The following is a 22,256-nucleotide window of genomic DNA, read 5'->3' as shown; positions in this document are numbered from 1 at the left end:
AAGTGGACAGTTTGATTTCATAGAAGTTTGATTTACTTGGAGTTATATTGTATTGTTTAAGTGTTCCCTTTATTTTTTTGAGCAGTGTATATATATATATATATATATATATATATATATAAGTTCAAGGGGCATAAATACTGTGTAACTGTACTGGAGATGTGTACAGAAGCAATAAAGACAAAAAACAGAATTCAAAAGATCATAATTTATTATTTTTGATCGTGTTGTACTAGATTTGTAATTGGAGAACAAAGCAACAAATTCATAAACAACCTCCGAGATGCTTTGATCGCAGAATTTAAACATTTTCAGAGCTCAGCAATCCAGGTTTTAAGAATTTTGTTGTCATTCAATCACAATTATTTAAACACACGTAGACGAAACCATCTACACTTATGACAGAAGAGTTTTAATTTGCTAAAATGGAAAGAAATCATCTCTATAGTAAAAATAAAATAAATTATCTCTGATATAATTTGGACACTTGCCCTGAAATAAAGCTCTGTAACTGGCCAGCAGAATTTAAGTTAAATAAGAAAATAAATACACAATTTAAGTAAAATAATCTTTATGGTATAGATTGTCTCTCATGTATATATATTTATATATATATGTATGTTCTCAACATACTTCATATTTTTGATATTTAACCTACACAATTACAAAACAGGAGCATTCAGCAAAGATTTCACAATAGTCGCCATTCATCAATGCAGTATTGAATGCATCTAAATGATCTAAACCTGGACAATTAATTTTCATGTCAAAGAAATGTCCAGCAGGTTGCTCTTTTAATCCCTTTAAAAAAAAAGAAAAATCAGGAAAATACTTGAAAAGATTAATTTAATCTCAAATTTATCCGAGTACAACTACCCATATTTTTTCTTGCACTAACATTTAATATTGAAGTCAAAAATTCATACTGTCTTTACCACATTTTTCTAAGAATTTTCACAGTCACAGATATGACAAAGAGGAGTCAAAAACAGCACTTTACGGCACAAAAACAACAGTACCGGAATGTACGGTATGTCCAGCAGTAAACCATGCAAGTACAGCCCCAGTCCCATTCAACGGCCCTCGTAACTCATACACACACACATCCGTCCTCCAAAGCACACACTCGCACACTTTCAGAAAAACACATACATAAACAACTAACTACAGACATACATACACAAATTACGGCCACAGCACAGTCCTACTCTAACAGCCCCAAAGTTACACGTCTAAAACGGTGCATCAGAGATCACACGGTAACTAGAAAACACCACGACTGAGACTACGGTTGTCATCATCTTATTAATAGGATCAAAGAGGGAAAAATCTGAGCAAGAAAGAAAAAAGCTTCAACTATATATATATATATATATATATATAAGTTTTCATATTTTCAAAAATTAAAACATTCAGTAAGGAAAGTTTATTTACTCCCACTGTCATGTTACAGTTAAGCATTTCATCTTTGCTTGACGGGACTTAAAGGTACAATAAGAATCTCTCCAGCAGGTCAATCCAGCAAATTTACTGCCCACCTTTGTAAAATTATTCCAGATTATTCAGAGTTTGAGCAAAAAAAACCATGATTTAAATATTTCTTATTAACATAGACTTAAAATCCAATTAAAACAATGCAATTTTCTTCTCTTAAAAAAAACATTTAAAAATAATCCTATAAAGCTCAGGAGTGTGTGTGTGTGTGCGCATAAATGCGTCACACTGGATCAGCTCAGGTATTGCTGCAGTTATCACCTCTGTAGTTCAGGCATGGTCAGCCGTTACTCAACCAGTTCTGGTGGGACAGCTGTGCTGTGACACCCAACACCTCCGTCCACACCCGCAGCATCCTGCTATTGACTGGACAGCGATCTATTTAAGGGCGCCCACGCTCTTATTCTTTAGACTAGAATGTGTTCAGCGTCTGAGAGCTTCCTGAATCACTGCCTCCGATCCACTGTCTCTGATTTTAATGCATCCAGGAAGGATGCATCTCTTCTAAAAGAATCATTTGAAGTGCTCCCTGCATATTTTATGACTGACGGGTCAAAGTATGGACCACAAGGCAAGTGTGATAGAAATTGTGTACGTTTCTCTATGCAAAAATAAGTTGCACCAGTCAATAGTATGACACGCTGACCTTTTAACGTGTTGGATAACTAAGTGAATTGTGATTTCATCGGCGTGACGACGTGCTCAGAGAGCGAAAACAGAGTTGATGCACTCTTTAATTTGTGTTGAGAGGCCGGACAAAATAGATTGTTCAAAGGGGTTATGGGTTTCAAAAGTGCTTTAATGTGTGTTGAGGATTGTGTGATTTTGTGTGTGTGTATAGAAAACTGTTAAAAGACAGAATCTTCAGAGCAGTGCACAGAGTCCACAGGGATCTGATATGCTGTTCTTGCTGCAGAAAGCAATAAAGCTCAGGACTCAGAAGAACCATCTCAACAGTCTTTGTTTAACATTTTTCCATTTTCGCAAGCCAAGTCATGCAGCTTTAGCAGCTTTCAGACACTAGTACCGTGGTGTGATATACGCTGGCAGTGAGATTACACAGTGCCTTGCAAAAGTATTAATATCCCTTTAACTATTTCACATTTTGTTGTAAATGCAAATTTAAGGTGTTTTATTGAGACCTTTCATGATACACCAAGACAAGTTGGAAGGGAAATTATAGCCTTAGAGGTTCACTAGTGAAAGTTGATGGAACGTCATGAAGACCCGAACATCATAAATAGGTTATAAGAAAGCTTATGGTGAAGTCTTGGTAATTTCAAAAAGTACCGTTTAAAACAAGTAGAACAAAGAATGGCAAAACTGTACTGCAACCAAATTGAAGCCATCCACCGAGTAACAGGTCTGATATGGAGGCCATTAATCAGAGAAGCAGCCAAGAGACCTGTGGTGACTGTGATCCACCATTCAGGTGGGCAAATCTGTTGACAGAAAATCTATTAGAAGTGGAATCCAAGGATCTGGACCAAGTCAAAAAGCAGTAAGAAAATAAATAAAGACATTATTTAAAGAAGCCCAAAGACACAAGTAGTTTGCCAAAATTAATGTATGGAACACAGAAAACATGTGAAAGATGGTGCTCTGGTCAAATCAGACCAAAAGTTCACCTTTTTTTTGTTTCTGAAAAAAAACAAAAAAAAAACCTGAGACTGGGGCAGAGGTTCACCTTCCAGCACTTTAATCCACGCGGGATTAAGATTAAGGCGTCACCTGAGCCTCCAAGTTTTGTTAAAAGACAGATGTGATGAGGCAAGTGAGGCAGTCAGAGACTTGCATCTACTGACTTGCATAGGGACAAGCCAGGTTCGCAGGTCAATGGAGTGATGACATATAGTTTATGCAACCAGCCAGAACTACAAGCTTAAACCAGACTCAGAAATCATTTCGTAACTGGGTGTGATATACAGTTCATATTTGGATCATTTCCCCAGCTATCTACAGAAACGCTAAACTAATTTTTTCCAACACTACTGTTGCAGGTGTAATTAAATGGAAATGTGGTTTGTGAAAAATAAAAGTTTTGGGGAATGGTAATAGAAAACAGTATTTGTAAAAAAAACAAAACAAAAACATGATTTTGCTTCTACTCGACTACTTTGTGTTGATCTATTACTTAGAATCCCTCAGCAAACCCATTGCAGTTTGCTGTTCTAATGTGATAAAATGTGTAAAAGTTCAGGAAGTACAAATACTTTTACAATGCACTACTAACAAGTTAGATTTGATTCAGGACTTAAGGTCAAATTACTACATAATAATTAAATAACTTTTTTAAAAATCTATTTCTGTTATTGATTTGAACTATTCTGACCCAACGACTTGGCAGATCAAATATTGTTGTGAAAAGTGATGATGGAGTGTGTGTCACTTTATAACTGAATCTGTGAGAAAATCTAAATGCAAGTTGTCAGCTCCCTGTACTGTCCACACCTGAGAACGGACAAAGGTAGAGAAAACATCGGACAGAGTGAAAGATATACAAAAAACAAACAAACCAACAAAAAAACAATATGCCAAGTGCACAACTCAATGGCAAGTAGAAACATTTTAACCAACCAGATGACTATTTCTGAAAAGGATGGCATTATAAACTGTATATTTTCCTCACAGAAAACATACAGAGCAGTGAATGTATGAAATAAAGACACAACAGTTGGTTATGTAACCTGTAAAAACAGCCGGGCTTTTGTTGCATCACATTCCTGAACACTCCTTGTTTTTGTCTGTTGCCCCTTGACTCTGGCTGCCCTCTACTGGGCGTGTCGTATTCTTGCTCCCTGCAGCGGTGCCATCAGTGAGACTGAGCTCCATCACCCTGAGCTCTGTAGGGGTGCTGGGGCGGCTGCTGGAAGGGCTGCCGGCGGGGCTGCCGGCGGGGCTGCCAGAGCGGCTGCCAGGGCGGCTGCTAGGGCGGCTGCTAGGAACGTTGCTGAAAAGGTTGCTAGAGAGGCTGCTCAAAAGGTTGCCAGCGATACTCCCTGAACGACTGCCGCTAAAACTACGGCTGCGGCTCCGGCTTTCCCTGCGGCTGCGGCTGCGACTGCGGTGTTTGCGCCGTAAAGTTGGACTGCGGGTCATCAACTTCATGACAACAGTGCTGTCATTTTCTGAGCTGACGTCAGAGCTGTCTGAAGAGCTGCCTGATTCGGCCTCAGTGGGCAGCTGGATCTGAGGATGGATGGAAAAGTGTTGAGAAAGCTGCAAAATGCCAGTAAACTGTGAAGATGAAGATAAAAGCTTTTTATTAGCCCAAAGATAAAAGCAATGCGTTATGATTACCTGAAATGGCTCTGTTACACCCACAATGGTGCTCATGTTGTTGCTATAGTAACCCAAGATAAAATCTCCTGAGAATTTGGGTAATTCCTCCTCTGTAAAGGTTAACTGAAGAAAAGATTTTCAAATATTTATCGAATGCAACAGAAATATTCTCCAAGAAGAGAATCCAACGTGTCTCTAGATTACCTCATGTTCCTGGCTGTAAATATTTGCCCCCTCCTGCCTAGCCCACATGTATCCCACGTAATCTTTATGGTGCTTGAAACCCACCTGTTGGCGCAACAACAAGATTACAACATGTTAATTATTCCACTCAAACTTCTTGAAATTATGTCTGCAGATGTGTTTACTGACAATGACTATAACGGGGAGGAAGCAGTATGACAAGTTACCTTGTACAATCCAATCCAGTCCCAAGCACTTCGAGAATAGTTGGGCATCAGTTTGAATATCACCTTTGCTTCTTCGTAATCCTTCCACTCATCCTCCACTATGAGAGTGACCAGAGGAATGTCCACCCTGTATGGAAACTGAAAAAATTGAGCATAAGTCTCTTGATGTGGGTCACAAAATACTGTACAGGGCTTTGAGATGGGCTCCACAGATTAAAATAGAAGGAAAAAATATAAAAAATTAACTGCTAAAATTATATGCCTTAATTGTTGTGAGAGACAGAAATACTCCAGCAGCTAAGAAAAATTAGGACAGTGACAATTTTTTTTTCCTCAGTAACTTTGCAGTTCCAGTCTTGCTAAACCTCCTGGGAGGTTTTGATGGTACAAAGACATTCAATAATAAACAATTCATAAGTTAAAGGCTTATATTTAGTAATAAATCTACATACTATGTGTGCTGATCTTTCATTTTCAAAATGTCTGTAATTGGCTATGGCGTACCCGTTATCAGCTTCTAGCAAAACCCTAATTTATGGTGACCCACAACTGCTTTTTCAGGGCTTGAAGTTTGTCAGTTCATCATTTTTATTAACTATTTAAGTATAAACCACAGTAATTTGATGGGATTAAGATTTTGGGGAGGTTTTCTATATGGCCATTGTCCCAAAAATGATTGTCTTGCTCCTTGAGCTGCTTTGTCACCCCTTCCGCATCACAATGGGAAGAAAGCAAGCAGCTAAGGCATGTAAGACATTCTGTTAAGGCATCATTTAACAGAAGTGAAAATAATGATCAAAATGTACAACCATAAGATCCCAGTGCCATCTATGAGAGAATTGGCTTCTTTGGTGCCCTTCTTGACACCAGTGTCCAAATGCACACTCACACCTGTCCGCTGCTGTTGCTGAACAAGCTCTGCCTCTGCTGTAGAGGGTTCAACCTAGTTGAACCCTCTACAGCAGACAATCCCTGCACTTGTAAGACTTTCTTGGACATCCTGAGGATTAAGCAACAGATGAACTGCTCTACTCAAATTTCTTGATGAACTTCAGATGTTTTAATACAAACAGAAAATGATAGCATGCATTTCCTTGGAGGTAACCACAGTTTAGAAAAGAAGAACAATTTTAATTGCACCCCTCTTTTAAAAGAAACCTTCCTACTTTTTAAATTCAAATACATTAAACGAGTGTTTGCTGCCCTGCCCTCTTGACACTTTCTCTGGAGCCAAAGGGAGCTAACAGGTCATTCTGCTCAGCTGAAAACAGATTTAATAGTGGAAATAAATGTACCTTAGACTCAATGCAAACATCCACAAAAAACAGAAAAGTAAAGTGTGCAAAAAAAGATTTCTGTCAATCTTAACCTTTGCCCATGACTGTAATTGTAAGTACATAAAGGCAGGACAAAAGTTGCTAATGCTATTGGGTTGTCAGTGTTCTCATGCTTAAGTGACAAATTAGCAACATTTGTATACTTTAGCTACTGTTAGGTCACAAATCTCATCTGCTATTTTTTTGTATGAAAGGTTTTTTAAATCTTGGTTACCAATTATGCAGGAAGTAATCTGAATATAAACCCTCAATATTCAGATCATAGGTAAAAAGAGTATGCACATACGCATTGATTTGAGTGAAGACTGTTTATTTACTGGGTTAAACATTTGAGTCCAGATAACCTTCTTTAAATGATCTTGTTGTTAGAACTGGTATTTCAATGTTTCACAGATTCTAATGGTAAAACAGCATCTTTATAATGTCTCCCACTGTGTCTCACCTCCAGGGTAAAGATGGACGACACCGGCTTGTGGTCGCTGACTAAGTACTCCATGTGGCTTCGGTAGAAGTGCTGCGTCACTTTGATCCCGTTGGTCAACCCCGAAGCCGAAACACGCTTCGCCACTTTCTGAGCAGCTGGTGCCGTGACCCTCAGGCGCCACAAGATCCGGTCAGTCCAAGCTGGTGTACGCTTCTTCCCACTGGAATGATTTTGAGACAAAGATTGAACAAGGCTGAGAAACTGCTTTTTAAAACGAAGAATGTGGGAGAGAAAAAAAAAAGAAGGATTTTCACGACCCCTTCAGGGTAGTGGGGACCTTTCAGACATCAGAGTGTAATAACTGTTTCTTTGCTCAGCTCTGATCTCTGATCAGTGGCCTAGAATCTGAAATACCCCCCCAGGCCTCACCAACCTTGTATCGTACGTGTTTGTTCCAACGTCAAACTTGTAGGTGGGAGGAAATTTCAGTGGCCCCTCCTGGAATCCCTCCAACACTGTCTCACTGTCTTTGGTCATGTTTAGCTGCAGAAAATTACAATAAATAAACCGCACGCCTTCTCACAAATTAACCGCTTACAGAATTGTGGGTGTCTCTATTTCCCTCTAGTGGCAGAATGAAGGAATTGAAAATAAGTAAAGCATTATGAGATCCTGCTTCATTTTAATGTAGAAGTCATAATGAAAATTTACGTAATAATTGGGTTTATATAGCTTTTTAGTTTTCTAAAAATGCAAATGAAAGCAAACAGAAACCACATGTTGTATTAAGTACTTTTAATGAGCAATAGTTGAATAGTTTCAGAGTCCTCCAGTAAAACACACAACACAAACCCCTCTTTTTTTTACCTGATCCTTCTCCCACAACATGGAGTACTTGTTGTTCTCGATCGCTGATTTCACAGCTTGGATATCCATTTTTTCAATGCGGAAATTAAGATCCCCAAACCAGAACACAAGACTGAAAGTAAAGAAAAGATTTGATGAGAATGTATCATTTTAAAAACTGAAGCATTATAAAGGACTTGTGTTTATGGGTGTTGACATCAGACACATACAAGTGCATCTTAGTCATTTAATTCAAAATGTGAAATATATTTATATATCAATATAAAACAGAGTAACATCTGCCTAAGGCATTGATTTTTAATCAATCCAAAACGCATCTTCTCACAAATTTTAATATTTAATGCAAAAAAATAAATAAATAAAAAGAACAACTTAAACTCTAAAGTGACTCAGTACATATAGTGTACAGTCTAGATATATTAGGTCAAAGTAAAACACATCTGTTTTGTTTTTCTTTATATAAATTTAGATTTTATCATTTTGATAACAAATGAAGTACTGGAAACTCAGAATACAATTGTACTAAATGTCTTTCTTTTCTGTATTTTTCTCAGTAAATGAAATAATAAAAAATACATTATTGTTACCATAGATCTTCTTTATAGAACATCCTAGTATTGTTTGAGCTTCAACAATGAGCCATTGGCTCATTCATCCCTTTGTTGTCTTGTTTGGTAATGGAAAAAACATATATCTTTCACTATGCCACTTTCACCTGTTTCAACAGTAGATATCATTTAATGAACACAAACACAAGTCTGCTGCTATTCACTGTACATTTAAATATTCCAGTGGTTTCATCTGATGTTTCCAAAGCTTACAAAAACTACATATTAACCAGTATGAGTCATAACTAATAGATGTGTGAACCTGTGGATGTATGTGCAGAGACTTACTCGTGATCCAGAACACCAGTGGCCGCCGGGCCCTCAAACTGCTGCTGCTGCAAGATGCTCTCAAAGTCGTACATACGGTCTTCATGGTTTTCTATGTGAGCAGGCAGGTGGCAGTTGAGGAAGCAGACGCTGTGGCCAAACACGGTCATGCGGGCGCTAATGCCGCCTTTATTCCCCTGCAGAATGGGCATAGTGGAGGTTTTTAACTGAGGGTTTCTTAAACATCTAAGAGCAACGTACAAAAGAAAAAGCATTAGCAGTCATCGTTTTTACATGTTGCTGGATGAAAATGTAATAATTACTGAATATATAATTGATCATCATCAGTAATTATAATAAACCTCCTCAAACAGTAAGTAGCATGGTGTGCGTCGGCTGCTTCACAGCGAAACAGGAAGTGCCCTCATTAAAGCGCAGACAGTATCAATATTTGATGCAGAGTGTCAAGTGCAGACCGGGGGGGTACAAAATAGTCGTTTTCGCACTGCAAGGAACGGAACGGTTCCAGCCCTGTTGTGTTTGCATATACACCGAGGGCGCCATCGAAGCTGTACCTGATGTCATTATTTTTGAAACTAAACAATGGTTTCGATGTAGCGGAAGCCTTTTCCTCAGAGATGCAGCGAAAACTTTCTCTTTCCTCGTTGACCGATCTAGCTCATTCTGTACTCGTTCATCAGCGAGTAAGCGGAGGAAAAAAATTACCTCATCATTACACCAGGTGATTGCACTATATTGAGATGAATCCATTGCTAATTAAAACTAATAAAAATATTGAAAACAGCACTCTTTACAAAATAAAATACAGTTTAGTGAGAGCCAGCTGTCAACGGAAAATCAACATCTGACTCCATAATAACCAACGGCCAATCAGCTGCTGATTATGAGCAGAACCGCTTGGCCGGCCCGATTGGAACCACAGCTCTTGTGGTTCCAAGGGGCCGGGTGGAACCGGTCGCAAGTTCTAATGCAAACACGGTCGAAACCGTTCCGTACCGTTCCCTGCAGTGCGAAAACGCCTAATGAGTCAGTGGATTCTCTGCTACTACTCCTGTGACTCATTAAAACAATGCTCTAGAAGAAAATCTGCATATTTTGGCAAACACGGCAAAAATTGGTCTAAAAGGTTCATAATAATGAGATTCATCTGTGGTACAAGTACCCCTGCTGATACTGGGTTGATTTTAGTGGTACACTGAACTCACTGAATATTTTGTACATTGATCTTTGCTTTAGACAGAAATTAGTCAAAAGAGAGGGACTGTGGAGAAAAATGAAAGAACTCCCAGAATGAGCTGAAGCAGATAACTGGAAATCACATCAGACCCATCTTAGCTATATTCCGGTGGCAAGATGGAAAATATTGTGCCGTTTGGTAGCAATACAAGACAATAAAATAGTTTGCTTTGGATTTTATTTAGACATTAAAGAAGCAGGTTCACTGACAAATGTTGCAAAGTACTGAGTGTATGTGCGTGCGTGCGTGTTTTAATGAAACATACCCAGAAATAAATTTTATTTTAGGAGCTATAACAATGGTTTTTGTACGCATCAGTCACATTGGATTTTAAGATCAGGATTCAGGACTAATGAGACTCATTTTCGCAAGACAAGTCATGCAGCTTTAGCAGCTTTCAGACAATAGTACTGTGGTGTGATATACGCTGGCAGTGAGATTACACAGCCATCTTACCCAATAACCCCCCAGTCCTGTGCGGGTGGTCTCTGTCTGGACTCCACGGATGAAAGGCAGATGGAAGTATTTGGCAAAGACCAGCAGTATCAGGCCCTGCATTCGCTCGGATGTTACCTGAGGGACAGAAATGTAAAGCTGGGTAAGGCTAGGAGCATAAAAAGGCAAGAGAGATATGATGAGCGACTTTGCATGAGTTGCACAAAAGCACAACTGTACAAATGCAAAACATCATGACCCTTCGTCAAAGTGCCTGCGGCTTTGCTGCGCAGCTCCTGAACACAATGCAGTGTACATAGACGACGGAACAGCATCTAGTTCATCCAAACATAGGAAGAAAGGTAAAATTAGCACTCTTTATCCTCCAACCTCCAGTCTCGTGTTGTGTTGCATTACAATATGCAGATCATGACATTTGTGTTCCTCTGACATTAATCAACACTGGAGGTATTGTTGCGGCGTTAAACACACCAAAACGTCAAGTATGGAACAGGAATGTGCATGATATGTCAAACCTGTTCCCAGATATGTACACATGTTTCCCCCCCCCACCTCCCTCACCCTATGTCAAGTCGTTCACAGAACCCAACCCCCAAACACAGTCTGAAGAAGCACAATCACACCCGGACTGAAATCCCTCACAGGCAAACATCCCCATGTGACTAGCCTCTCTTTTCCTGCATACCAACAGCCTATTTGAACAACTTTGTTGCGTAAGAGGTTCAGCGCAACTATAAAGCCGTCCGACATAACGCTGCCTGCCTATGCTGTGCCTGAAAAGGATCTCTAATCAATATCTGTCCCACTCGTCCCGCTTGTTTTGCTCAGAACAGATAAGTTATTTAGACCCAAAGACGAGTGACCGGACCAGATATGTACATTTGACTTTATGCAACAATGCCCATGCCAAAGGAAATGAACTGTGAGTAACAAATAGTGACGTCAGCAGGGAGGCTTGTTAATTTGAAATAACAGTTTCTTCATCCCGGTCTCTGACACAGATGACAACAGAAACATCACAGTCCTCCTCCACACATCATTATTTAGAGCAATAACCATGCTTCATTAAAATTATGTAAACTATGTTTATTGGAAACAACTTGATTTCCCAAACTCACTGGTTTATGCCATGCTACTGTTAGATAGTGTAAACTCTAGCTTACAAACACAGAAATTATAGAGACGATCAGCAGAAAGTTTGTGGTGAATCACCAGTAAATAAAAGTGCCCCGTATGCTCTGTACTACTGCAGCGAAGGGCTGATTCTTGTGCTTGCAGTAACCTGAAAACAAGACTTAGAGAGCAGAGAGCAAGATAGATGAGCTCTTTTGTTACTGTGTCTGTTCACCGTTGATGCCCCTTTATATTTTTTACACCTCATCAAATTACAGCCACACTTCAATGCATTTCCTCTGGATTTGAAGATATAGACCAACACAAATTGGTGCCTAATTTGACTTGGAAGGAAAAGGATGAACACCGTCTGGCATGTATTTAGCCTTTCTTTACTAAATAAAATCCAGAGTTCTTTTGCTCTGCTGTGAGAGAGTTTTGACTGACAGATCGGTCCACCAGGTCATGTCTGCACATTTGTATCTAACAGTAGTCAATCACTGTTGCCAACTCAGCAACTTTCTTGGATTTAGCAACATTTCAAACAAAAATAATCTGTATCGGCCAAAATCGGAATCAGCGGGACAGGCTTTATAAAGATTGGTATTTGACAATAAGCCAAAAAAAAAAAAAAGCAGCAATTGGTGGACTTCTAATATATAAAAATTGAAAGAAAAAAAAAATCAGCATTCAAGAAGTATTTTGAATATGTGATATGTAAAACTTGTTTACAGTGTCTTGTAGGTTTGGGGCTCTAGACAAAAAAAGGTTGTTTGGGTTTGCACAGCATATCTTTTGCATTTTTTATTAAAAACTTTTGAGACCCATGTATAATTTCTTCCACTTCATAACTATACACCACTTTCAGTTGGTGGATAACATAAAATCCCATTGACATACATCAAAGCCTCAGGGTGCAAAGTAAACGATTAGTGAGGGAAATTATCACTTTCGTAAGGCGTTGTAACTTCCTATTATGGAACACTTGCTTTAAAAAAAAGTCCTGTGTTTCAAAACTCCTGACCTACTGTCTAAATATTCACCAGAAGAAAACACACAAAGATGAATTTGAAGAGGATCAAACCAACCTAGTAAGCCATGTAATAGCTGTGGGACAGCATCAATTTCACTGTCAGAGGCGCGTCCACACCGACAACATGATCCAAAAATAAAACGGCACCCTGGGAGACATTTGTCCAACAGTTTTTTGCTTGACAGCTCATTCACACGCACTCTGGCTCAGCACAGCAACCATGCCACGCTTTGTTCCAGAAGCAGCCAGTGCAACACCTACCACAGCTGCAATGTGTGCTTCAATATGAAAACTGCAAACACAACAAGAGAATTTACTGCTTTTCCTTCGTAAATGTCTTATGTAGATTTTTTTTTTGGAAGCAGGTGTACTCAACCACATCTGAGTATTACCATAATTTCTTGGTATATGGACCCTATAAGGCATAAATTATAGAGCTACAAAGTTACAGTGACGAACACTCAGAGCTCGGCAGACAGCAGAGGATAATAGATCCGCTGACATAGAAGCCTGTTATAAATCATCACCCCATCCGTTGCTGAGGGAACAAAATAAGCCTGAACAGCAAGAAGCTGAGATCTCCCCAGTGATAATGCAACATGCACAAAGATGAGCCGTTTAGCATTTTATTCCGAGAGTGAGCATTATTATTTGTAACAAAAACAAACCATTACTGACCAGCACATAACCAAAGGGGCTCAGTCTCTCCATGCAGACCTCGCTCCACTGGTCTGTGAAGAGGACATCTTTCAGCCTTTTGTTAATCATGGAGTTCACCTCCTGCAGCCTTGGAAAGAAAATGACACAAAAAATAAACCCCAGAGAATTTCCAGTTGGACACATTTAATTCTCAACCCGGCACTTTATTACCAGCACAGTCGACACTGTGTCCACAGCGCTCTGAGAAAATATTCTCCCCCTTTGCAGACTGCTTACGCTCTGCTTTTTTGTCACACTGAAATGTTTCAGAGCAACTAATTTAAATAAATGCAATATGCAATTTTAAGATGATAATTTAATTACTTAACGGGAAAAGAGCTACTTTAAATACCAGCCTGGTCCCACATGGAAACATTACCACCACTGTTGTTAAATCGAGAAATAACAGAATAACAGTAGTGATTAATCACATTTATTTGGTTTGTAACTGTGCCTGAGAAAGGGCTGTCCATTAGAATCAAGAAATCGCTGAAACTGAACCTTTTTGACAACAAGAAATAGGCAGAAAAGTCTCAAAAGGCAACACATTTTTCATGAACCACTCCTCCACGTGATCTAAAAGTGATGCCTGTTATCAAAAGCAGTGTAGCAGCTGTCACTGCCAACCAGCTATTAGGTCTTGAAGGCCGCTATTTTACCACAGAGCCAGGTTTGCTTGGAGAGCCATTTTCTAAATAAAAAAAGAAAACAATCATTTAAAAACTGCATTTTGTATATATTCAGGTTATATTAGTCTCATATTGAATTTTGTTTGATAATCTAAAACATTTATTTGTGACAAAAAAACAGCTGAAGCAGGAGAAATCCATGAGGATTTTTCCTCAGCATAACATGCAGGACAAGCCATCATAAAGTGACCAGTGAGGAACCCACTGATGTGTCTCCCCCCCACAGGACACTCACCCTATGATGTACATGTCTGTGTTTCCGTCTCCCACGTTCAGTCCAAGCAGAGTGGTGATGTCATCAGGTGGCGTGGCAGAACCCACGTTCCAGGTGATGATGTGCACCCTGTCAGGAAAGGGTGTTACGTAAGATCCCACTGCCACTCATCTCCTACAGACCTGAGTCACAGCTCACAGAATGAATGAGACAGCAACCACTGCACCAACATCTCATTATGTCTTGGCTTTCCCTTCCTTTACTTTCACACCATAGCGGGAGACATTTAAATGTGTTCTTTCTAAGTCTAGTGTTTGAATTTTGATCAGTTTCTGTACATTGCATTACTGCGTGGTCAGTTTGGCCCATCAGGCAACAGGATTCAGTCTGATGATCAAGACTTCAGACCATGACATGACCTTTGGTTGTTTAAGTACATATGTTTCTGTTGAAACCAGAAAGTCTGTGGGCAGATGACAGCATGGCACTGCAAAAGCAGAAATTTCTCCACCACAGTCAACATTTATCTTCATGAGCAGGAAGAGGAAAGCTGTTGTGCACATGAGCAATCTAAAAACCTTGCTGGAAGAATTATCAAACATAATGCTACTTTGTAGCCTTAATCCTCTCAGCACATTAAATCGCGTGAAAAGATGGATGATGTGCTAAAGCTGAACCATTATAATGTCCCATTATTGCAAAAGTAATTTTTTTTAATTAATATCACGTCTAACAACCCTTTTACTTCAGTCAGAGAAACTCAGTGAAGCTGAAGGAATACCTCAGTAGATGGGGTCATTGTGGCCAAAAAGGAGCAGATGCAGTCAGCAACAATACTCAGCTGGGCTGATACTAAGGGGTTCAGAGTGCGTCAAGAAAACGTCGTGTGATTGGCTGATTTATTATTTGTGTTGACAAAGAATTGAACAGATACATAATAGAGAGCAGTTGGTAAGTTTAGACTGTTTAAATTTGTGAAAATATATTAATTATTTAAAAAGCATTTAAATTAGCCTAGAATGTAAAAATAAATATGTAGTAGGCTATTACTAAATGCTAATATGATACAGCATAGCTAGCTAAGCCTCACTGTATAAAAATAACTGGTATGTGTACTGAGGCAAGTGTCTCAGCTGTCTGTGAATGGGAGACCAAATAAAACATTCAGGGACACGAATGACAAACAAAGAGACAAAGGAACCAACCTGAACTCATCCTGAATCTGAGGCAGGGTGTCAGCGGTGCCCGCCAAGGACAGGGCTCTCTGCGCATGCGGGTTCAGGTGAGAGGGCACAGGTCTGCTGGGAGGTGGTTGGGGCACGGATGCAGCTCTGACCGGACCTTTAGGACCTGCCTTGACACTCGGCCCGGTGCAGTCAGCAACGGTCTGGGTAGAGGGTTTGGGCTGGCTTACCACACTGCCGTCAGGAATAGTCTCATTCTGGTTAGTTTGTGGAGCGGGTTCGGTTTTGGGTTCAACTCTGGGTTTGGCTTTGGGCTCAAATGTGGGTTCAGAAATATCTACAGATCCCTCAATCCTGGGACATCTCTGGGGCCGCGGAGGCCTGGAAGGAACGGGAGTCTGACTGGTGGTGGGATTGTTGGCTCCATCTGTATCTGCAGTTTGAGCTGGAGCTGAAGCTGGGGCTGAAGCCTTTGCTCCGCTTCTTGGCCCCTTTTTTAGTCTTTTGATTTGCCCCAAGGTCTTTTGGTCCATTTCTGGGAAACAAAAAGACAAATTAATAGAAATGTCGCTCTCTAGATTTGCAAAGGTTTAAGAGACATACCTGATAAGACCTGATGTCATAATTATTCTTAATTCCTGATGAATACTGACTGTGAGACGACTGAATTAAGGGTATTTAACACTAAATTGTATCTAAAAATATATATTGAAAACCATTTATCCATTTTCCTCTTCACAATTAAAATCCAAATCAAGTTTATTTGCATAGCACATTTCAGCAGCAAGGCAGTTCAAGGTGCTTCCCATAATAAAAACAGAAAATTACAACATCATAAAGAAAACACAATACAGTCAACAACTGAACAAATATTACATTTTGAAGTTATGTTAAATAAAATACAGTTTGCAAGGCAATGTAAACATGGCAATCTGACAGTTAAGTTTATAGATCATACTTTCAAAGGATAAAAGAAATAAAGTAAACCCTGTTCCCTAAACAAGTCAATTCAGTTGATGACTGTTAAGACTGTCCTGATGTCCGATTGACCCAGAACTACAACAGAGTCATTCCTGTGTCACCTGCGTCACCTGTGTCACCAAGGTATCGGAAACAGCTGAACACAGCTGAGTGTATTGATTTCAAACAAATGAAAGAATAAATGTGAGAACTAACAAGAGAGAAGAAAGACATGAGAAGAGACATCTCAACATCCTAACCTGAACATAATTCACTATCGTCTCCTGCAGCAGCAGGCCAATGGTTTTCAAGCAACAGAGCTGGTGAAAATTTGCTTAAAACTAGCAGCGAAAAAACAGCATGGTCCAAAACCTTGCAAATCAGCAGCGTGGATTGCAATGAGAGAGAGGAAGCTGCATAGACAGACAGAATGAGACAGAAGACAAAGAGGCAGAAATAAAGGAGGAATTTAGGCCAAACGATTTGGGTAACAATCCATTCAGTCGTTAATGGCTAAATAAATCCCTTGTTTGCTTTTCCCGGCTTCCTCACATGCCAAGCAAGGGTACTGAATAAGATGTACTTTTACAATTTGCAACCTAGTAGGTAATATATTGAAGTATTGACAATGCCCACTTAACCAAAATTCTCACAAATAATAAAAATGTATAAAAATAAAAAAAATTATGAAATAGTTTTTTTCCATTATTCTTCTAAATGAAATATTGAAGGATTTTGTAAAGTCCTTAACCCCCAATACTCATTCAGATTTATCATCAACAGCTATGAAACAACAACAAAATGCACTCTTTCACTCATTAACAATAATTTCTGTGGTCAGACATTAATTATTTAGTGCGGAAGAAGTTAAATATGCACTCCATACTTCAATTTTAAGCAACTCCAGCCTGGAATCCTCCACCCACAGTAACTATTTCGACATCAAAGAGTGTTGCCTGTAGCAAACGGTACCTCCCCAATCTAAGTATCAAACATAAGAACAGGATGTTAAATACTTTCAACAACCAAAATATCATGCAGTCAGGAACATTCCCCCGTACATGTGAGGATAAAAAAGCTGATGGCCCCAATCCTTCAGTTAGTGATGGCTGAGACATTCATCATAAAGACAGGAACAAAAATGCCAGAGTCAGATTTTTGTTGAGCCCGAGAACCTTTCAGCGGCAAAGTGATGTTAATGGCTACCACATCCCATTCCCCACATGGCTGGAACCGCATCTTGTGCATTGTGTGCACAGTTTGGGTCAGTAGGGAAAGAGAGAGAGAGGGACGAAAAGGGAGAGAGAGAGAGAGCTTCCTGCTCAGGGACACAGAAACAACGGCGCTGTCGTCTGATTATTCACACGACCTTGAGCAGACAGAGGCCCCCCCGACTGTCATGCTGTGATGAGACCCGCCTCAGTATTTCACATGTACTCAGAAACACCCTGCTTGTCCAGTCGTTGATAACCTGGAAACTGACTGGACATGGTGTACTCCTGAGGTCTATGCACTGCACTGAGTGAGGGGTTGGGTGGGGGGGGGGGGGGGGTACGTTTCAGCGAGCAGGGTAAGTGGGCACACGTGGATGTGGGTGGGTGCGAAACGAGGTAAGGGAATGGGAGGGAGAGCAAACCAAGACAGCCCCCTTCAGTGGCAACACTGTCTTTTTGTAGAATGTCTCTCAACTGATCCCCTCACACTTCCCTTTGGCGCTGACTGTTTATCCAGGCTCTAATCCTTCTTCTCTGGCTCTCTTATCGCCCCATTTTTCCAATCCTTTCTGTGCCCACTTCTTCACACGGTCCCATTGTTCCACTTTACCCACCTTTTATCATCACCATCCTGTAATTTTTCAGGAGATGAGAACCTAAAACACTGATCATAATGACTCCCGTTCCCTCGCTTACTTATCCCCTCCGGACGAACATCCATGTTCCATGTTCTGTGACATGCACTGCATTGTTTTCCCTCAGCCAGCCGCCCCACCATCAGTGACGTCAACCAGCCACAATCCGAACAGACATTGTCACAACAAACGTCATTAAATAATAAAAGAGAACGAGCGCCAAACATTAGCTTTTCTGGGAACGATTACCACTTCCATCCCCACTCACGTTCACCAAGGCAGGAGTGAAATGATTGGATAATAACAATCCTGTCACAGTGTTTACATGCTCCTTCCTTCAGGCTCGAGAGCTGAGAGCCAGGAAGCATGCAGTCAGTGCAACCCAAACAGCAGCCCCCAGCCAGCCTTCTTGGCTCCTCTGGCAGGATTAATTGACAACAAAGATAGCTTTAGATGGATGAGTCAGCCAAATAGCGAGGAGCCAATTTGCTTTAGATACTAAGGGTAAAAAACAAATCAGCTGTGTGCTTGCGCTGATTACTCTTATCTAAAATTGCTGGCTTTGCATGGCTGCATCGTGTTTATTCTTGACAGATTCTGATCTCTTTGGTGTTTTAGTGTTGAAATTAAAGCCATGCAGCGCGCTGGTGATGAATGCCTCCAGAGTCGTACGCCCCTGTGACAAGGATACTAATGATGACCCAGACGGCAATGAAACCAGCAGCTGCTGCCACAGCTGTAAATGGCTCCTTCCAGGTCCTAACGCCAATGCGCGTTACACCCCCATCTTTCTAGGGGGCGCCGTTTCTCTGATCAAGTCAAAAATTATTCTGCTTTCAGTTTGTAATGAGAGAGATACAGCAATCATTCAGCCATCGATTGGAATCTGACGGTTTTCCCTTGTTCGACCCTGATCAGTGATGTTCAGGTCAAAAACAGAAAGATCAGACTTTATTCTAATATAAATGCATCAAAACTTAGAATACCTATATGTTTGGCCTATAACTGCATCAACCAACAGCATGGAGTTTGTTGCAGAAAGGGATTCGTGACTAGACGAATCTCTACTTAAAACCTATAGCTGCTGTCACAGCCATGAAAACCATGGGTCATGTGGGTCTAAATATGAGGGACCAAAGGAGAACATTGTGGAACATGGAGTCCTGTTACACCACTGATGCATACCCATACTGAATAGTCCTTATCATTTCTGACATCATAGTCAGAAATGATGTTACTATTACACAAATATCATATTCTCAAGTTCTTCTTGATATTTAAGGACATCATTGAAATGAAATTTTATTTACTTTGTGAGTTAATCTTAAATCACTGCACACAGCATTACTTACTGCTATGACTGGGTCACTGGTCCAAGTTGCAGTTACAACAATGTGTTGAACTGGTGTACACATATGTTACATGAGAGCAGCGGCTCACACAATTTTCTAACATGCACAACAAATCGACAGAAGGTGATCAGATTGTTTATGCTGTAGCATTAAGGAGCATTTCGAATGACTCTTTGCCTTACAGCACCACTGAAATGGAAGGCTTATACGCTGAAGTGTAACAAGGATATTAACTAATTTATGCTTTACACTAAGGGCTTACAATATTACATAAACATATTGCAACAGCAATGCCAGTTTACTACTATCCCCCCTATTCTTCTCTTCTTTTTTTCCAATCAGCTGTGGGCATGCAAGGCAGGAAGCCCAACTCTAACTGATGATGTCTGAAAGCCCCCTAAACTGTCGTAATGTGAATTTGAGTCTGATAGCACGGTTTTTGCTATTTGAATGATTTCTTTCAATTGAAATTCAAACTGTGATCCACCAATTAAAAATGGTGCAAAGCCAACCAATGGAAACTTTATGCTCGAGTTTTCTCTAATTAAAAATATCATACATGTATGATGCAAATCATTTTGCACTGTCAATTAATCTTGTTCTCTAAAAGAAAATTCAAGGACAAACTAATTAAACACAATCCCCTGCATGCAAACGTCTAGCTCTCTTACTGAGAGGTCGGTTCATTGGCCACACAAACCCTTCCTGGAACAGCAGCTTCACGGCTCACTGACTGTTCTTCCAGCAAATACCAAAACTTGAGCAATGATGGCTGCATTAGAATTGCATGCACTGATTTAAACTCTAGCATTGCCACAGGTGATTCTGCTTGCAACTACAATTTCCATTTAATCTACAAACTGCATGGCTTAGTGCTTATATCTGTCTCGGCCTCTCACTGAATATTAAACTACATGCAATTGTGACAATACAGCACGCAGCAGTACATGGAAAACATGGAAAACACTGGAACACATACAATAACAATGTATGCAGTACATTTTATGCTCAGAAACAGTGTTCAGATAATGTGACAGAAAGGAGCGCTGCCTCATCTGGAATGGAGCATGAGGTAATTTGGCCTAATAAACACTCAGATATCAAGGACAGCTTTTACAGCCAGAAAAGAGCATGAAGGTCATTTTAACTGTGACAGTGTTTTGCATTAAAACATGGTCTCAGACATATGGGTGCCAGAATTTCCACCTGTGCGCGCATGCATTTAAGATAAGGGATGAAAATATAAGAATGATTCATCAGCAGGTGGGAGAAAGGTGAGCAGCTTTTCTCTTCTTGCACGTGACTTATAAACAAGAAACATTCTGACACAAGCAACCAAAACACAATACACAGAATGAAGTAATGGCTGCAGGAAACACCAAGACTGTCTCTAAACAGAAATATTTTTAAGCTCATTAGTCAATTGCTGAACACCTTTACCTGTTCGGGTTCTTCTGTGCGAAGGTCCGCGGCAGTTCTGCTGGGTACACCCTGTGTTGTAGGAACGGGTCGTTCAGTCCGAGGTCTTGGTGGAAAATTTATAAGACTCACTCCCTGTTACAAAGAAACACAGTGAACTTTCCTGTGCTGCCACCTCCGAGTCACCATCGGCATCTCTTCACTCTCCTCCTTTCCTTCCTCCTTTCCTTCCTCAGTCGGTGGATTGGTGGAGAGGAGGCGCAGGCAGGTAGGTGGGCTTAAAGCGATGCTGACCACAGGTTTATCACCAGGCAGGCTACATCTCCCAAAGCCGTGTGTCTAACCGAGGACATACATAGGCTACAACTGCAGCCTGGTGACATGCCCTTCAAACTACAAAAAGACGCCTCGGACGACGTACGCCTGCAGTTTCCGTGAACGAGCAGCTGCTGAGTGAAGGAGCTGCGTGGGGTTGATAATTACACAGTGCATCCGATAGGAAGGCGCCCACAGAGCTACAGCACCTAGAACAGACTTGTAGGAGCAAAGTGTAGCCACAACGAGAGGGCCCGGTTGGCACCCAGCAACGTATTCGTTCGCCGATTCCCCCTCTGGTTTCTATGGAGATAAACGAACTGTTATAGGTTTAAACCGCAACCTGCGTCGATTCCAACGGTAGGCGCTATTCTACGTACCATCACTCTATATTGGCACCAGAGTGCCACCTAGTGGTTTGTATTCTGAAGTTCAGGTTAGAAAGACCCATGATAACGTTCTTTAATCTTAAGAAGGGTAATGTTCTGTAATGTTCCAAATCTGTTATAATTTACAAACAAATAAAAAAATGTGTTTTATGTAGACTACAGCTGTAGATTTAAAAAATTAGGATTTTATTACTTCCAGCCCCCACCACAGGTCAACTAATATAGATCTCCTTCATGTCATCCATGTTTATATATTTTTGCATTGTTCCTAATGTATTTATGGCTAACAAGTTAACATAGGGCACAATTAATTTACCATGCGCAGAACATCTGTTTTCTGTCTTATCTGAGTCACAGTTAACGTATTTTCTCATGGTCTGACATTAAATTAGACTAAGCCATATAAATATTATCAAAATTACATCTTTTAACTAAATACCAGAAAGGGATAGGGTTATACAAGCATTCACTTCTTCCTACTCCTTTTCAAACAGGAAAGTAGTGGCAAGCTAATTATTTAACATGAATAGCAATTTATTGGATGATGTTACAGATGTAGGGGTGAGTATAAAAATATGTTCATTCGTCTACCCACTCCTTTGAACCTGTAAATATACTTTGCTACTGTTTTTTTCTT

General features: G+C 40.2%; 1 protein-coding gene across 1 annotated transcript; it reads right to left on the bottom strand.

Annotated features, from left to right (window-relative positions):
- Positions 1-193: 193 nt before the first annotated feature.
- inpp5jb (inositol polyphosphate-5-phosphatase Jb) lies at positions 194-22,236 on the bottom strand. Its single transcript, XM_008418595.2, has 13 exons — positions 20,937-22,236; positions 15,357-15,870; positions 14,173-14,280; positions 13,228-13,336; positions 10,404-10,520; positions 8,711-8,886; positions 7,815-7,926; positions 7,381-7,490; positions 6,966-7,167; positions 5,187-5,324; positions 4,981-5,064; positions 4,795-4,899; positions 194-4,683 (listed from the first exon to the last, which is right to left on the bottom strand). Exons 2-13 carry the CDS (start codon positions 15,866-15,868, stop codon positions 4,210-4,212), a joined length of 2,247 nt encoding a protein of 748 aa, XP_008416817.1. The 5' UTR covers positions 15,869-15,870; positions 20,937-22,236; the 3' UTR covers positions 194-4,209.
- Between the last annotated feature and the right edge of the window lie 20 nt (positions 22,237-22,256).

This window comes from Poecilia reticulata, linkage group LG9, assembly GCF_000633615.1.
Source record: "Poecilia reticulata strain Guanapo linkage group LG9, Guppy_female_1.0+MT, whole genome shotgun sequence".
NCBI lineage: Eukaryota > Metazoa > Chordata > Actinopteri > Cyprinodontiformes > Poeciliidae > Poecilia > Poecilia reticulata.
Note: the sequence above shows the minus strand (reverse complement) of the source record. Positions and strands in the feature narration are given on the sequence as shown.

Bases quoted from the DNA above. Each gene is read 5' to 3' on its own strand.
- inpp5jb (XM_008418595.2), bottom strand. From the start codon at position 15,868: ATGGACCAAAAGACCTTGGGGCAAATCAAAAGACTAAAAAAGGGGCCA. The intron at 13,337-14,172 runs GTGAGTGTCCTG...TTTCTTTCCAAG, and splicing joins ACAGACATGTACATCATAGG to GCTGCAGGAGGTGAACTCCA. The intron at 4,900-4,980 runs GTAATCTAGAGA...TCTTTTCTTCAG, and splicing joins TTTACAGCCAGGAACATGAG to TTAACCTTTACAGAGGAGGA.